A 17,069-nucleotide genomic window follows, 5' to 3' on the forward strand; every position below is an offset into this window, starting at 1 on the left:
ATTCCATCCTGCCACAGTGTGTCCAGCCTCCGCGGACACCTGGGCCAGTTCCGCCCTGCACCTGCCTCTTTCTGGCTCCCCAGCCTCCCTCTCCACCGGCCCCGTCTCATTCCCCTCGCGGCTGGGGTGCTGCCCGCACGTACCATTGGGGCCGTATTTGTCCAGGTTCTTCTTCACTTGCTCAGGCGTCAGGCCGCTGTGCTCGCTCACGCCGAAGTAGGCCAGGCACTCCTCCACGGTCTTTGCGTGGGCGTTCTCCATGGCTGCCCCACCCGCGCTGTGCGCCCCGTCCCTCTGGCTCGGCCTCCCTGCTCAGTCGCTGTCTCAGCGCCTCCCGCCTCGTGCCCCTGGCTCTCAGCAGCGCATGGCCCTCCTGGCCGCCTGTATCCCACAGGGAGCCCGCCCGACCCGGCCCGCTACACACTGCCTCGGTGGGGCCGGGGCCGGCCCTGGTCCTTATGAGGGCGCCCGCAGGGCAGACTCCCGGGCCCCGTCCCTGTGCTCCCATTGGGCAGCTCCCCTGACATCACGGCAGGCGCCGGCACACATATGGCATTCTGCACAGGGAGGTATTTTTGCTGACTTGAGGCAGCCGGAGGAAGGCTGCGAGGTGACTTCGGAGAGCAGCTCAGGCGGCTGCACACCGAGGTGTCACTCAACGGCCACCAGCTCCTTGCAAGAAACATCCCCCGGCCTGCCCCTCGGCTCCGGGGGGGTTATTTCTGTCGCTTGGCCATAAGGGACACGGGCAGCGCGGTGCCCCTCGGACTCACGTTCACCCCGGGCCTCGCCCAGGACCCGTCCCCCCACATCCCCCACCAGCTGAGACCCGGCCCTAGCTAAACCCGCCGGCTGTCTGCCAGGATCCCCCACCCAGCGAGCCGGGCCCATGGCACCGGCCAGCCCCCCGGCTAGATCCACCCCCCAGCTGTCTGCCTGGATCCCCCACCCAGCGAGCCGGGCCCATGACACTGGCTAGCCCCCCAGCTAGATCCACCCCCCACGCCTGGATCCCCCACCCAGCGAGCCGGGCCCACGGCATCGGCCAGCCCCCCGGCTAGATCCACCCCCCAGCTGTCTGCCTGGATCCCCCACCCAGCGAGCCGGGCCCACGGCACCGGCCAGCCCCCCGGCTAGATCCACACCCCCCCCCAACTGCCTGGATCCCCCACCCAGCAAGCCGGGCCCACGGCACCAGCCAGCCCCCCGGCTAGATCCACACCCCCCCCAACTGCCTGGATCCCCCACCCAGCGAGCTGGGCCCATGGCACCGGCCAGCCCCCCGGCTAGATCCACCCCCCAGCTGTCTGCCTGGATCCCCCACCCAGCGAGCCGGGCCCACGGCACCGGCCAGCCCCCCAGCTAGATCCACACCCCCCCCCAACTGCCTGGATCCCCCACCCAGCGAGCCGGGCCCATGACACTGGCTAGCCCCCCAGCTAGATCCACCCCCCCCCCGCCTGGATCCCCCACCCAGCAAGCCGGGCCCACGGCACCAGCCAGACCCCCAGCTAGATCCACCCCCCAGCTGTCTGCCTGGATCCCCCCCCCAGTGAGCCAGGCCCATGGCACCGGCCAGCCCCCCAGCTAGATCCACACCCCCCCCCCAACTGCCTGGATCCCCCACCCAGCGAGCCGGGCCCACGGCACTGGCCAGCCCCCCAGCTAGATCCACCCCCCCCCTGCCTGGATCCCCCACCCAGCGAGCCGGGCCCACGGCAAGAGCCAGCCCCCCAGCTACATCTACCCCCCAGCTGTCTGCCAGGATCCCCCACCCAGTGAGCCGGGCCCACAGCACCAGCCAGCCCCCCAGCTAGAACCCCCCCCCCCCCCGCTGTCTGCCTGGATCCCTGCACAGGCCTCCCCCCACCCATAGTACCAGCCAGCCTCCCAATTAGATCCACCCTCCTCCCCAGTATCTGCCTGGATCCCTGTACAGTCCTCCCCCTACCCACAGCACCAGCCAGCCCCCCAACTAAATCCACCGCCCCCCCCCAGCTGTCTGCCTGGATCCCTGCACAGGCCTCTCCCACCCACAGCACCAGCCAGCCCCCCAGCTAGATCCAGCCCCCCCTGTCTGCCTGGATCCCCCACCCAGCGAGCCGGGCCCACAGCACCAGCCAGCTCCCCAGCTAGATCCAGCCCCGCCCCGTCTGCCTGGATCCCCCACCCAGCGAGCCGGGCCCACAGCACCAGCCAGCCCCCCAGCTACATCCACCCCCCCCGTCTGCCAGGATCCCCCACTCAGCGAGCCGGGCCCATGGCACCAGCCAGCCCCCCAGCTAGATCCAACCCCCCCCCCGTTTCTGCCTGGATCCCCCACCCAGCGAGCCGGGCCCACGGCACCAGCCAGCCCCCCAGCTAGATCCCTGCCCCCCCAGCTGTCTGCCTGGATCCCCGCACAGGCCCCCCCTACCCACAGCACCAGCCAGCTCCCCAACTAGATCCACCCTCCTACCCCCCGCTGTCTGCCTGGATCCCTGCACAGGCCTCCCCCACCCACAGCACCAGCCAGCCCCCCAGCTAGATCCCCCCCCCTCCCGTCTGCCAGGATCCCTCGCCCAGCGAACCGGGCCCACGGCACCAGCCAGCCCCCCAGCTAGATCCACCCCCCCAACTGCCTGAATCCGCCACCCAGTGAGTCGGACCAATGGCACCAGCCAGCCCCCCAGCTAGATCCACCGCCGCCCCCAGCTGTCTGCCTGGATCCCTGCACAGGCCTCCCCCACCCACAGCACCAGCTAGCCCCCCAGCTAGATCCACCCTCCTACCCCCCGCTGTCTGCCTGGATCCCTGCACAGGCCTCCCCCCAACCACAGCACCAGCCAGCCCCCCAGCTAGATCCCCCCCCCTCCCGTCTGCCAGGATCCCTCGCCCAGCGAACCGGGCCCACGGCACCAGCCAGCCCCCCAGCTAGATCCACCCCCCCAACTGCCTGAATCCGCCACCCAGTGAGTCGGACCAATGGCACCAGCCAGCCCCCCAGCTAGATCCACCGCCGCCCCCAGCTGTCTGCCTGGATCCCTGCACAGGCCTCCCCCACCCACAGCACCAGCTAGCCCCCCAGCTAGATCCACCCTCCTACCCCCAGCTGTCTGCCTGGATCCCTGCACAGGCCTCCCCCCAACCACAGCACCAGCCAGCCCCCCAGCTAGATCCACCCTCCTACCCCCCGCTGTCTGCCTGGATCCCTGCACAGGCCTCCCCCCAACCACAGCACCAGCCAGCCCCCCAGCTAGATCCACCCCCCCCAGCAGTATGCCTGGATCCCTGCACAGCCCCCCACCCACCCACAGCACCAGCCAGCTCCCCATCTAGACCCCCCCAGATGTCTGCCTGGATCCCTGCACAGGCCTCCCCCACCCACAGCACCAGCCAGCCCCCCAACTAGATCCCCCCCCCCCCGTCTGACAGGATCCCTGCACAGGCCTCCCCCACCCACAGCACCAGCCAGCCCCCCAGCTAGTTGCACCCCCCGCAGCTGTCTGCCTGGATCCCCGCACAGGCCTCCCCCACCCACAGCACCAGCCAGCCCCCCAACTAGATCCACCCCCCCCCCCCCCCCGCTGTCTGCCTGGATCCCTGCACAGGCCTCCCCCACCCACAGCACCAGCCAGCCCCCCAGCTAAATCCACCCCCCCCCCCGTCTGCCTGGATCCCCCACCCAGCGAGCCGGGCCCACGGCACCAGCCAGCCCCCCAGCTACATCCAGCCCCCCGTCTGCCTAGATCCCCCACCCAGCGAGCCGGGCCCACGGCACCAGCCAGCCCCCCAGCTAGATCCATCCCCCCCCCAGCTGTCTGCCTGGATCCCCGCACAGGCCCCCCCTACCCACAGCACCAGCCAGCTCCCCAACTAGATCCACCCTCCTACCCCCCGCTGTCTGCCTGGATCCCTGCACAGGCCTCTCCCACCCACAGCACCAGCCAGCCCCCTAGCTAGATCCACCCCCCTCCCCACTGTCTGCCTGGATCCCCTCACACGCCTCCCCCCACCCAACGAGACAGGCCCACGGCACCAGCCAGTGACCGGTTTAGATGGACCCATCCAAGGGAAGGGCTGTCACGTGCAGGGCTGAGAGCGGTGTGAGCCGGGGGTACCTGTGGCCGACTGAGCATGGTCACTGGGGACTGAATCCCTGAGCAGGGGGATTGTCAGTCTGTCGGTGGCTCTCCCCACTCCTCCTGGGCGTGGCACCAAGCTGGCCATGGCTGGACCCAGGCAAACACTATTTCTGGCCCATCTTGCCAGGGACTTTCCACTCAGGCCATGCTGGGGACCAGGCGCTCTGGTCCTGCTGGGTCAGGCTGGGGCCCTGGCTTCGGGGCACGTTGCATCTCCCCTCCACCGTTAGGGTCTGGCAGGACTGGAGGTGCCGGGAGCAGGCGGTGGAGAGGCAGAAGAGGGTGTGGATGGGGTGGGAACCAGGGCAGATGGCAGAGGGTGGGGCCCAGCAGGGCATGAGGGGATGGGGTGGAGAGAAGGGGCCTGGGGGCAAGAGCTGGAGGCTGAGTGGAGGAGGCTGGTGGGGGGCAGCCGGCAGCAGAAACATGATCCATAGCTAGCTGCGCCCCCCCCCCCCCCCCCCGTGGAGCTGCCATGGGATGGGACCTGGCAGCAGGAACGAGGGCACAAGCTGGGTCTGATCCGTGGGCCCCCTGGTTGTTAATGGTGCTGTTCTCAACCCCTGGGGGGCGGTTTTGAGGGATGTTCCTGGGGCCCCCATGGTCCTTTGCCAGCAGCAACTTGATGCCTGGGCAGCCAGTGAGCCGCACGACCCTTAGAGCCCCCGCTCCCCCACCATTGCGGATCCCAGCCCTGATTGCCCCCAGCCAAGCCGAGCTGCAATCCCAGCCCAGGCTCTGCCTGGCCCCAGCGGAGGGAGCGATGATGGAGCCTGATTGATGGAGTGTTGGCAGGAAAGTTAATTTACAGCTTCTACTGCAGGAGGGCTGGGGCGGCCGATTCCCGCCAGAGACCTGTGTCCTCATCGGCGGAGCTGGACAGCTGCTGCAGGCCTCAGCCCCTGCCCGGCTAGAACCCGGGTGTCCCAGCCCCCCCTGCTCCAACCACTAGACCCCACTCCCTGCCCAGAGCCCAGCTAGAACCCGGGTGTCCCCCCCCCCGCTCCAACCACTAGACCCCACTCCCTGCCCAGAGCCCAGCTAGAACCCGGGTGTCCCCCCCCCCCGCTCCAACCACTAGACCCCACTCCCTGCCCAGAGCCCAGCTAGAACCCGGGTGTCCCCCCCCCGCTCCAACCACTAGACCCCACTCCCTGCCCAGAGCCCAGCTAGAACCCGGGTGTCCCCCCCCCGCTCCAACCACTAGACCCCACTCCCTGCCCAGAGCCCAGCTAGAACCCGGGTGTCTCAGCCCCCCCCCCGCTCCAACCACTAGACCCCACTCCCTGCCCAGAGCCCAGCTAGAACCCGGGTGTCTCAGCCCCCCCCCCGCTCCAACCACTAGACCCCACTCCCTGCCCAGAGCCCAGCTAGAACCCGGGTGTCCCCCTCCCCCCGCTCCAACCACTAGACCCCACTCCCTGCCCAGAGCCCAGCTAGAACCCGGGTGTCCCAGCCCCCCCCGCTCCAACCACTAGACCCCACTCCCTGCCCAGAGCCCAGCTAGAACCCGGGTGTCCCCCCCCCCCTCTCCAACCACTAGACCCCACTCCCTGCCCAGAGCCCAGCTAGAACCCGGGTGTCCCAGCCCCCCCCGCTCCAACCACTAGACCCCACTCCCTGCCCAGAGCCCAGCTAGAACCCGGGTGTCCCCCCCCCCCGCTCCAACCACTAGACCCCACTCCCTGCCCAGAGCCCAGCTAGAACCCGGGTGTCCCCCCCCCCCACTCCAACCACTAGACCCCACTCCCTGCCCAGAGCCCAGCTAGAACCCGGGTGTCCCCCCCCCCGCTCCAACCACTAGACCCCACTCCCTGCCCAGAGCCCAGCTAGAACCCGGGTGTCCCCCCCCCCGCTCCAACCACTAGACCCCACTCCCTGCCCAGAGCCCAGCTAGAACCCGGGTGTCCCCCCCCCCGCTCCAACCACTAGACCCCACTCCCTGCCCAGAGCCCAGCTAGAACCCGGGTGTCCCCCCCCCCACTCCAACCACTAGACCCCACTCCCTGCCCAGAGCCCAGCTAGAACCCGGGTGTCCCCCCCCCCCCGCTCCAACCACTAGACCCCACTCCCTGCCCAGAGCCCAGCTAGAACCCGGGTGTCCCCCCCCCACTCCAACCACTAGACCCCACTCCCTGCCCAGAGCCCAGCTAGAACCCGGGTGTCCCCCCCCCCCGCTCCAACCACTAGACCCCACTCCCTGCCCAGAGCCCAGCTAGAACCCGGGCACCCCAGCTCGCAGAGGAGTTGATGGGAACTTTAATCTGCCGCCCTCGTGAGGCACTCGCGTCTGGGCCCCTGCGAGGCTCCTGTGCACGCCCAGAAACAGCAGTGCCCAGCGCTGGCCTCATTGGGAAGCGGGGGCCGGCTGGGCTCACCCTGCCGGACTCCAGAGTCAAGCTTGCGTGGGCCGATTGCACAGAGCCTGGGGAGCTGCTGTTAATGGGAGCCAGGCCACGCTGCTGCCGGAGTCTGCAGAGAGCCTGAGCCACAGGCCTGCACGCCCCTCCCCAGGGCTGGACGCAGGGTGTCATAAGAGCAGCAGCTGCCGCTTGCCCCGGCTCTGGTTACCCACACAACCTTTGCTGTTTGGCCGCGTCAGCGCCCCCAGGGGCAGGGCTGGGGGGAGCTGGGGATGGTGCAGGGTGTCAGGGTTCAGACACCCCAGGGAAGGGCGGGAGGTGTCAGGATCCCAGCTCTGCAGGACTGGGGGGCAGCCCCCTGCAGCTGAGTCTCTCACATGCTGGCACGGAACTCTAAGCCCTCTGGATGCCAGGGGCCTCTCCCCCCTCCGCCGCTGTGGAGCCAAGTGCTGGAGAGAGGCGCAGACAGCTGGGTGGGGTGTCTAATGCTGGGGGGGCAGGGCTGAGGAGGAGGAAACTGAGGCAAGGGGCTGACCACAGAGGTCTAGGGCTCAGTCCCTTCCAGAGCCGCCCTGGGACCCTGGCATCCGGCGGCTCCCCCACACTTGCTCTCACTCTTACACTGGCAGCTGCCCTGCTCTGTCCCTTGCCTCCCCCCCATGGGAGGCTGCTGGCCAGGCAGTCCCAGGGGAGGACAGCAGGGGATTCCCTGAGGGGGAAGGGCACTGGAGGAGCAGGCTCCAGGGAGCAGAGTGAGGGTCCAGCACCTGCTGCAGGCAGTGGGAGCTGGTCCCGGTGTGTGATTGTGGGGGAGAGGGGGAGCTGAGTGTACTAGGGTGGGGGAGCTGGGTGCATAGGGGAGGGGGATAGGAGGGCAGATACTTTGGGCACTGGGTGTGGGGGACTGGGAGCATGGGCGGCTGGATGTATGGGGGGGTTGGGCTTCCCCCATTGTGTCTGTGCCTGAGGACAGGCCTGGCAGGGTGCAAAGGAGGCTACGTTGTGTTCCCCCATCCCTGCCATCTCCGTGTCACTGGTGAGTTCACACCCATGGTGGGGCTGGTGTCCGTGAGCATGTCCATGTCACTAGTGAATTCACGCCCACAGTGGGGCTGGCAGTGGTGGTGCCTGTGAGCAGTGTGCCCGTGTCACTGGTGAGTTCACACTCACAGTGGGGCTGGCAGTGGTGGTGCCTGTGAGCAGTGTGCCCGTGTCACTGGTGAGTTCACATGGTGAGGCTGGCACTGCTGGTGCCTGTGAGCAGCATGTCGGTGGCACTAGTGAGTTCTCACAGTGAGGCTGGCACGGCTGGTGCCTGTGAGCAGTGTGTCAGTATGACTGGTGCTGTGCCTGGCACAAGGGTGAGAGCAGGGGCTGCTAAGGGACCTTGGGTCCTCCCCTCCCAATTCGTCTTCAAGGAGCTGCCGGCTGCTCTGATACCCTATAAGGGACCCGCGGGCTCCGTGCGCTGAAAATAAACAGCCCAGCCCGGGGAGAGGGAGCAGCTGCTGCCCCTGGATTAAGGATGCCGCCGAAGCCACCAGTACTGCCCTGGGGAGCAGCCCCTGGTTCTGCCCCCTGTGGGATGACCCCCCAGGCCATGATACCTCCAACCCCTCCCCATGTTCCTGGGAATGGCCCCGGGCATCACCCCGCCCTCGTCCCATTTCACATGGGCCCAGCCCTGCCTCTCTGCTGGGACCCCATATGGTCAGCCTCAGCCACAGAGCCAGGTCCAGCCCATGTCTTGCCTATAGGACACGGACCCTGTGAGTCCCATGGCCTCTGAATGAGGTACTGGCCTGTGAGCCCCGTGGCCTGAGTATGGGGCACCGGCCCCTGTGAGCCCTGTGGCCTCTGAATGAGGCACTGGCCTGTGAGCCCTGTGGCCTCTGAATGAGGCACTGGCCTGTGAGCCCTGTGGCCTGTGAGTAGGGGCACCGGCCCCTGTGAGCCCCGTGGCCTGAGTATGGGGCACCGGCCCCTGTGAGCCCCGTGGCCTCTGAATGAAGCACTGGCCTGTGAGCCCTGTGGCCTGTGAGTAGGGGCACCGGCCCCTGTGAGCCCCGTGGCCTGAGTATGGGGCACCGGCCCCTGTGAGCCCTGTGGCCTCTGAATGAGGCACTGGCCTGTGAGCCCTGTGGCCTGTGAGTAGGGGCACCGGCCCCTGTGAGCCCCGTGGCCTGAGTATGGGGCACCGGCCCCTGTAAGCCCCGTGGCCTGAGTATGGAGCACCGGCCCCTGTGAGCCCTGTGGCCTCCGAATGAGGCACTGGCCTGTGAGCCCTGTGGCCTGTGAGTAGGGGCACCGGCCCCTGTGAGCCCCGTGGCCTGAGTATGGGGCACCGGCCCCTGTGAGCCCCGTGGCCTCTGAATGAAGCACTGGCCTGTTAGCCCTGTGGCCTGTGAGTAGGGGCACCGGCCCCTGTGAGCCCCGTGGCCTGAGTATGGGGCACCGGCCCCTGTGAGCCCCGTGGCCTCTGAATGAAGCACTGGCCTGTGAGCCCTGTGGCCTGTGAGTAGGGGCACCGGCCCCTGTGAGCCCCGTGGCCTGAGTATGGGGCACCGGCCCCTGTGAGCCCCGTGGCCTGAGTATGGGGCACCGGCCCCTGTGAGCCCCGTGGCCTCTGAATGAAGCACTGGCCTGTTAGCCCTGTGGCCTGTGAGTAGGGGCACCGGCCCCTGTGAGCCCCGTGGCCTGAGTATGGGGCACCGGCCCCTGTGAGCCCCGTGGCCTCTGAATGAAGCACTGGCCTGTGAGCCCTGTGGCCTGTGAGTAGGGGCACCGGCCCCTGTGAGCCCCGTGGCCTGAGTATGGGGCACCGGCCCCTGTGAGCCCCGTGGCCTGAGTATGGGGCACCGGCCCCTGTAAGCCCCGTGGCCTGAGTATGGGGCACCGGCCCCTGTGAGCCCCGTGGCCTCTGAATGAGGCACTGGCCTGTGAGCCCTGTGGCCTGTGAGTAGGGGCACCAGCCCCTGTGAACCCCGTGGCCTGTGATGGTTCTCAGGGTACCAGGCTGCTGAGCCCACAGTAATACTTGGGCACCTCCTTGGCATCACTGGGCTGCCAGCTGTTCACGTTCTGTCCTCTGGGCTACGCCAGCCCTGGACCAACCTCCCCCCTTCACATCCCCTGTGCCACGCAGCAGCCCCAGAGCTGTCATGGGCCCGGTTCCCTCACTCCGCCCCCGCAGCGCCACACTACGGGCGTGAGCATGAGTTACCCAGCGGTGCTGGGGGCAGCACGTGCCAGCAGAGCCGCATGTGAGCCGCAGCCTGGTGCCGCCTGGCTCCGCAGAGTGCTCCTGCCCAGGCCATGCCGAGCCAGCGGGTCCCACAAGGCCCAGGGCTTCCCGCAGAAGCAAACCCCAGGAGCCTTCTAGCCTCAGCCTGACTGAGGGAAGGGCAGGTGCCAAGGTGGGGAGCTCCTTCCCCGTGCCCTTCTGCCTGCCGTGAAGAGTCCAGGAACTGTCATAGGGCCCGCGGCCTCGGCGCCACCCCAGTGCGCAGGCTCCATGCCCCGGGGCACCTCTCGGGCACAGCCCCACCCTTTACAGCCTGCGCACTGTGCCCACTGCCAAGGCTCTGGCCTGCAAGCGGCTGCCTCGCTCCAGCCCAGAGGAAGGCTCTGAGGCCACGCGGGCCCAGCAGCGGGCAGGGCCCTATGCTCTCGGGGAGGCCAGAAACGCATCTCATTGCTCAAAACGTTTCTTTGCTTTCAAAGCCACCCCAAGCAGCTGCTGTATTTGTCCAGCCCCTGGTGCCCAGCTCCTGCCCTAGGCCCGCAGCCCTGAGGCCCTACGGCAAGGCAAGTACGTGGAGCGGGCTCTGGGTCCGTGCCACTGACCCGTGGGGCAGGGCCATTTTCACCAGGGTCCCTTTTCCTGGGGACACCATTCGAGCGCCAGCCCCGCGCCCTCTGGGCCAAGGCGGATCAGTGGGCATCGCTCACGCTGAATGCTCAGCCCCGCCGGAGGCTCTCTGGGGGCCACACAGCTGCTGCCATTGGGGACACTCACGAGGCCAGGGGCCCCAGTGCCACAGAGGCAGGCCAGCCCCCCCCCCAGCACGGTCCTAGGACTCCCTGCTGCCGCCACCGCCCAGCTGGCCCCGTCCATCTCCGCCGGCACAAGCCAGTGCAGCCGCGCACCCACCGGGGAGGGGCGGGAGCTGGCTGCCCCACACACCCTGACAGAGGGCCCAGTGGCTTTGGCTCAGGCTCTCCAGCAGCCATGGGTGGGAGGGGGGACGGAGCCCAGGGCCCCAGCAATCTGCACCTGGCCAGGGGACCAGGACCCGTGAGCTCTGGGCCAGCCTACTGGCACTGGCCCGAGCAAGGCAAAGGGGCCCCTCAGGACATCCAGCCCAGCCCCACAACGCCAGCTGCCTCCGCCTCCCATCTCCAGCCACAGGCCCAGAGAACAAGGGCAGCTGGTGCCTGCGGTACAGGAGCCTAGCAAGGGCTCCACAAGCTCTGCTAATGCTCCTCGACCCCCTTTCCAGCCCTGCCCTGCTGGTGCCCCCCCACTCCCCCCCGCCCTGCCCTGCTGGTGCCCCCCACTCCCCCTCGCCCTGCTGGTGCCCCCACTCCTCCCCCCCGCCCCGCCCCGCTGGTGCCCCCCACTCCCGCCCTGCCCTGCTGGTGCCCCCCACTCCCCCCCCGCCCTGCCCTGCTGGTGCCCCCCACTCCCCCCCGCCCTGCTGGTGCCCCCACTCCTCCCCCCGCCCCGCCCGTGCCCCCCACTCCCGCCCTGCCCTGCTGGTGCCCCCCACTCCCCCCCCGCCCTGCTGGTGCCCCCACTCCTCCCCCCGCCCCGCCCCCGCTGGTGCCCCCCACTCCCGCCCTGCCCTGCTGGTGCCCCCCACTCCCCCCCGCCCTGCTGGTGCCCCCACTCCTCCCCCCGCCCCGCCCGTGCCCCCCACTCCCGCCCTGCCCTGCTGGTGCCCCCCACTCCCCCCCGCCCTGCTGGTGCCCCCACTCCTCCCCCCGCCCCGCCCCGCTGGTGCCCCCCACTCCCGCCCTGCCCTGCTGGTGCCCCCACTCCCGCCTCCCGCCCCGCCCTGCTGGTGCCCCCACTCCCGCCTCCCGCCCTGCCCTGCTGGTGCCCCCACTCCTCCCCCCGCCCCGCCCTGCTGGTGCCCCCCACTCCCGCCCCGCCCTGCTGATGCCCCCACTCCCGCCGCCCAGCCCCGCCCTGCTGGTGCCCCCCACTCCCGCCGCCCAGCCCCGCCCTGCTGGTGCCCCCACTCCCGCCTCGCCCTGCTGATGCCCCCACTCCCGCCGCCCAGCCCCACCCTGCTGGTGCCCCCACTCCGCCCCCGCCCCGCCCTGCTGGTGCCCCCACTCCCGCCGCCCAGCCCCGCCCTGCTGGTGCCCCCACTCCGCCCCCCCCCCCGCCCTGCTGGTGCCCCCACTCCCGCCGCCCAGCCCCGCCCTGCTGGTGCCCCCACTCCCGCCGCCCAGCCCCGCCCTGCTGGTGCCCCCACTCCGCCCCCGCCCCGCCCTGCTGGTGCCCCCACTCCCGCCGCCCAGACCCCGCCCTGCTGGTGCCCCCACTCCCGCCGCCCAGCCCCGCCCTGCTGGTGCCCCCACTCCCGCCTCGCCCTGCTGGTGCCCCCACTCCCGCCCCGCCCTGCTGATGCCCCCACTCCCGCCGCCCAGCCCCACCCTGCTGGTGCCCCCACTCCGCCCCCGCCCCGCCCTGCTGGTGCCCCCACTCCCGCCGCCCAGCCCCCGCCCTGCTGGTGCCCCCACTCCCGCCGCCCAGCCCCGCCCTGCTGGTGCCCCCACTCCGCCCCCGCCCCGCCCTGCTGGTGCCCCCACTCCCGCCGCCCAGCCCCGCCCTGCTGGTGCCCCCACTCCCCGCCGCCCAGCCCCGCCCTGCTGGTGCCCCCACTCCCCCCCCCAGTCTCCAGTCTGCCAGGGTGCTGGTGCATCTGCTCCTGGCTCCCAAACTCCCCTCCAGAGAGGTGGAGCAGCTGGGCCGGGAGATCCCCCTGGAAGCAGAGACCTGCAGCGCCCCCTGGTGGCTGACAGCTCCCAGGCAGGCCAGGCCCTTTTTAAACTGGACTCAGAGCAGGCTCCTGGGGGGACCCATCAGCCCCCTCTGGCCAGGCAGGGGTCATCCGGCTGCCAGCCAGGCTGTGGGGCCAAGCGGGGGGGGGGGGGGGGGGGGGGGGGCAGAGCTCTGGCCAGGGGACTGGGGGCTCCCCCTTGCCTGTGCTGCCGCCACCAGCGAGGTGATGGGGCCTCTGCCCTGGAGGTGTGTAGGTCCCAGGGCCCTGCTGTCACGAGGGTGCCTGGCGTGTCCCTTTAGGCTCCCCCGCCGGCGGGCCAGGGCGCCCCGTAGAGAGAGATGGGCAGAAGGGCTCTGCGGGGGGCGGGGCACAGAGGGACAGACAGACAGAACATCTCTTTAATCGACGGGGTCCGTGAGGTGCGGCCAGTCAGACGCGGGGCCGGGCCTGGCTCCGGGAGGCTATAAATATGCTGCTGTGGGGTGGGAGCAGAGGGGCCAGAAGGGGCTGAGCCCCCTGGGATCAGAGGTCACTCTGGGGGACGCATGAGGATACATTCAGTGGCAGCCTGCGGAGCCACGGGGCAGGGACGAGCCCCTTGCCGCTGAGGGCCCCCGGAGTCCTGCCCTGTAGTGTCAGTGCCAGCCCCTCTCCCAGGGGCGCAACGTCCCTTCAGGCCCTACTGGGCTCTGAACCCCAAGGCCAGGCTGGGGGCAGGAGGAGGCTCAATCACCACACAAAGTTGGGGCTGGAAAACTGGGAGCAAGGGAGCTGGCCTCCTGCCGCGGGCCCTGGGGATCCCATGTCCCGGGCTCTGGGGCACTCGGGGGGGATGGGGATCCCGTGCCATGGGCCCTGGGGCGCTCTGGGAGGTGGGGATCCCGTGTAGAGGACTGGGGATCCCGTGTGGTGGGCCCTGGGGCGCTCTGGGAGGTGGGGATCCCGTGCCGTGGGCCCTGGGGCGCTGGGGATCCCGTGTGGTGGGCCCTGGGGTGCTCCGGAGGTGGGGATCCCGTGTAGAGGACTGGGGATCCGTGCCATGGGCCCTGGGCGCTGGGGATCCCGTGTGGTGGGCCCTGGGGCGCTCTGGGAGGTGGGGATCCCGTGTAGAGGACTGGGGATCCCGTGCCATGGGCCCTGGGGCGCTCTGGGAGGTGGGGATCCCGTGTAGAGGACTGGGGATCCCGTGCCGCGGGCCCTGGGGCGCTGGGGATCCCGTGTGGTGGGCCCTGGGGCGCTCTGGGAGGTGGGGATCCCGTGTAGAGGACTGGGGATCCCGTGCCATGGGCCCTGGGGCGCTGGGGATCCCGTGTGGTGGGCCCTGGGGTGCTCTGGGAGGTGGGGATCCCGTGTAGAGGACTGGGGATCCCGTGCCATGGGCCCTGGGGCGCTGGGGATCCCGTGTGGTGGGCCCTGGGGTGCTCCGGGAGGTGGGGATCCCGTGTAGAGGACTGGGGATCCCGTGTGGTGGGCCCTGGGGTGCTCTGGGAGGTGGGGATCCCGTGTAGAGGACTGGGGATCCCGTGCCATGGGCCCTGGGGCGCTGGGGATCCCGTGTGGTGGGCCCTGGGGCGCTCTGGGAGGTGGGGATCCCGTGTAGAGGACTGGGGATCCCGTGCCATGGGCCCTGGGGCGCTGGGGATCCCGTGTGGTGGGCCCTGGGGTGCTCCGGGAGGTGGGGATCCCATGGGGGGGCCACAGATCCCGTGGGGTGGGCCCGGGAGCGCTCGGGGGCCAGGGATCCCGTGTGGGGGGCTGAGGATCCTGTGGGGCGGGCCCGGGGGCGCTCGGAGGGCTGGGGATCCTGTGGGGGGGCTGGGGATCCCGTGCCGTGGGCTCTGGGGTGCTCAGGGAGGTGGGATACCGTGGGGCAGGCCCTGGGGCGCTCGGGGGGCTGGGGATCCCGTGCCGTGGATGCTGGGGATCCCGTGCCGTGGATGCTGGGGTGCTCGGGAAGCTGGGGATCCCGTGCCGCGGGCCCTGGGGCGTTCGGGGGGGCGGGGGATCCCGTGCCGCGGGCCCTGGGGCGTTCGGGGGGCGGGGGATCCCGTGCCGCGGGCCCTGGGGCGTTCGGGGGGCGGGGGATCCCGTGCCGCGGGCCCTGGGGCGTTCGGGGGGCGGGGGATCCCGTGCCGCGGGGCCCTGGGGCGTTCGGGGGGCTGGGGATCCCGTGCCGCGGGCCCTGGGGCGTTCGGGAGGCTGGGGATCCCGTGCCGCGGGCCCTGGGGCGTTCGGGAGGCTGGGGATCCCGTGCCGCGGGCCCTGGGGCGTTCGGGGGGCTGGGGATCCCGTGCCGCGGGCCCTGGGGCGTTCGGGGGGCGGGGGATCCCGTGCCGCGGGCCCTGGGGCGTTCGGGGGGCGGGGGATCCCGTGCCGCGGGCCCTGGGGCGTTCGGGGGGCTGGGGATCCCGTGCCGCGGGCCCCTGGGGCGCTCGGGGGGCGGGGGATCCCGTGCCGCGGGCCCTGGGGCGCTCGGGGGGCTGGGGATCCCGTGCCGCGGGCCCTGGGGCGCTCGGGGGGCTGGGGATCCCGTGCCGCGGGCCCTGGGGCGCTCGGGGGGCTGGGGATCCCGTGCCGCGGGCCCTGGGGCGTTCGGGGGGCGGGGATCCCGTGCCGCGGGCCCTGGGGCGTTCGGGGGGCTGGGGATCCCGTGCCGCGGGCCCTGGGGCGTTCGGGGGGGCTGGGGATCCCGTGCCGCGGGCCCTGGGGCGTTCGAGGGGCGGGGATCCCGTGCCGCGGGCCCTGGGGCGTTCGGGGGGCGGGGATCCCGTGCCGCGGTCCCTGGGGCGCTCGGGGGGCTGGGGATCCCGTGCCGCGGGCCCTGGGGCGCTCGGGGGGCGGGGATCCCGTGCCGCGGGCCCTGGGGCGTTCGGGGGGCGGGGATCCCGTGCCGCGGGCCCTGGGGCGTTCGGGGGGCGGGGATCCCGTGCCGCGGGCCCTGGGGCGCCCTGGGGCGTTCGGGGGGCGGGGATCCCGTGCCGCGGGCCCTGGGGCGCCCTGGGGCGTTCGGGGGGCGGGGATCCCGTGCCGCGGGCCCTGGGGCGTTCGGGGGGCTGGGGATCCCGTGCCGCGGGCCCTGGGGCGTTCGGGGGGCAGGGATCCCGTGCCGCGGGCCCTGGGGCGTTCGGGGGGCGGGGATCCCGTGCCGCGGGCCCTGGGGCGTTCGGGGGGCGGGGATCCCGTGCCGCGGGCCCTGGGGCGTTCGGGGGGCGGGGATCCCGTGCCGCGGGCCCTGGGGCGTTCGGGGGGCGGGGATCCCGTGCCGCGGGCCCTGGGGCGCCCTGGGGCGTTCGGGGGGCGGGGATCCCGTGCCGCGGGCCCTGGGGCGCCCTGGGGCGTTCGGGGGGCAGGGATCCCGTGCCGCGGGCCCTGGGGCGCCCTGGGGCGTTCGGGGGGCGGGGATCCCGTGCCGCGGGCCCTGGGGCGTTCGGGGGGCTGGGGATCCCGTGCCGCGGGCCCTGGGGCGTTCGGGGGGCGGGGATCCCGTGCCGCGGGCCCTGGGGCGTTTGGGGGGCGGGGATCCCGTGCCGCGGGCCCTGGGGCGTTCGGGGGGCGGGGATCCCGTGCCGCGGGCCCTGGGGCGCTCGGGGGGCGGGGATCCCGTGCCGCGGGCCCTGGGGCGCTCGGGGGGCGGGGATCCCGTGCCGCGGGCTCTGGGGCGCTCGGGGGGCGGGGATCCCGTGCCGCGGGCCCTGGGGCGTTCGGGGGGCTGGGGATCCCGTGCCGCGGGCCCTGGGGCGTTCGGGGGGCTGGGGATCCCGTGCCGCGGGCCCTGGGGCGTTCGGGGGGCGGGGATCCCGTGCCGCGGGCCCTGGGGCGTTCGGGGGGCTGGGGATCCCGTGCCGCGGGCCCTGGGGCGTTCGGGGGCTGGGGATCCCGTGCCGCGGGCCCTGGGGCGTTCGGGGGGCTGGGGATCCCGTGCCGCGGGCCCTGGGGCGTTCGGGGGGCGGGGATCCCGTGCCGCGGGCCCTGGGGCGCCCTGGGGCGTTCGGGGGGCGGGGATCCTGTGCCGCGGGCCCTGGGGCGTTCGGGGGGCTGGGGATCCCGTGCCGCGGGCCCTGGGGCGCTCGGGGGGCTGGGGATCCCGTGCCGCGGGCCCTGGGGCGTTCGGGGGGCAGGGATCCCGTGCCGCGGGCCCTGGGGCGCTCGGGGGGCTGGGGATCCCGTGCCGCGGGCCCTGGGGCGCTTGGGGGGCGGGGATCCCGTGCCGCGGGCCCTGGGGCGCTCGGGGGGCTGGGGATCCCGTGCCGCGGGCCCTGGGGCGTTCGGGGGGCGGGGGATCCCGTGCCGCGGGCCCTGGGGCGCTCGGGGGTTGGGGATTCCGTGCTGCGGGCCCTGGGGCGCTCGGGGGGCTGGGGATCCCGTGCCGCGGGCCCTGGGGCGCTTGGGGGGCGGGGATCCCGTGCCGCGGGCCCTGGGGCGCTCGGGGGGCTGTTTGCCCTCGAGGGGGCTCAGACAAAGGAGTACTGGTTGCTGACTGCCCGGGCGTGTCCCGTGCCCCTGTCTAGCTCCTCAGCCTGGAGCTGCAGGCCCCTCCCCGTGGGCCCGTCTTCCGGATCCCCTGC

At 72.2% G+C, this 17,069-nt stretch overlaps 1 protein-coding gene across 2 annotated transcripts in view; it reads right to left on the bottom strand.

The window, feature by feature from the left end:
- Positions 1-444, bottom strand: part of ATP2A1 (ATPase sarcoplasmic/endoplasmic reticulum Ca2+ transporting 1) — a 126,304-nt gene extending 125,860 nt beyond the window's left edge. For both annotated transcript variants that reach the window (XM_075914532.1, XM_075914533.1), the window contains exon 1: positions 144-444. In XM_075914532.1, the coding sequence (XP_075770647.1) occupies positions 144-261 (118 nt within the window). In that variant the 5' untranslated portion in view covers positions 262-444. The remainder of the gene's footprint in view (positions 1-143) is intronic.
- Between the last annotated feature and the right edge of the window lie 16,625 nt (positions 445-17,069).

Source organism: Pelodiscus sinensis, unplaced genomic scaffold (assembly GCF_049634645.1).
Source record: "Pelodiscus sinensis isolate JC-2024 unplaced genomic scaffold, ASM4963464v1 ctg116, whole genome shotgun sequence".
NCBI classification, from domain to species: domain Eukaryota; kingdom Metazoa; phylum Chordata; order Testudines; family Trionychidae; genus Pelodiscus; species Pelodiscus sinensis.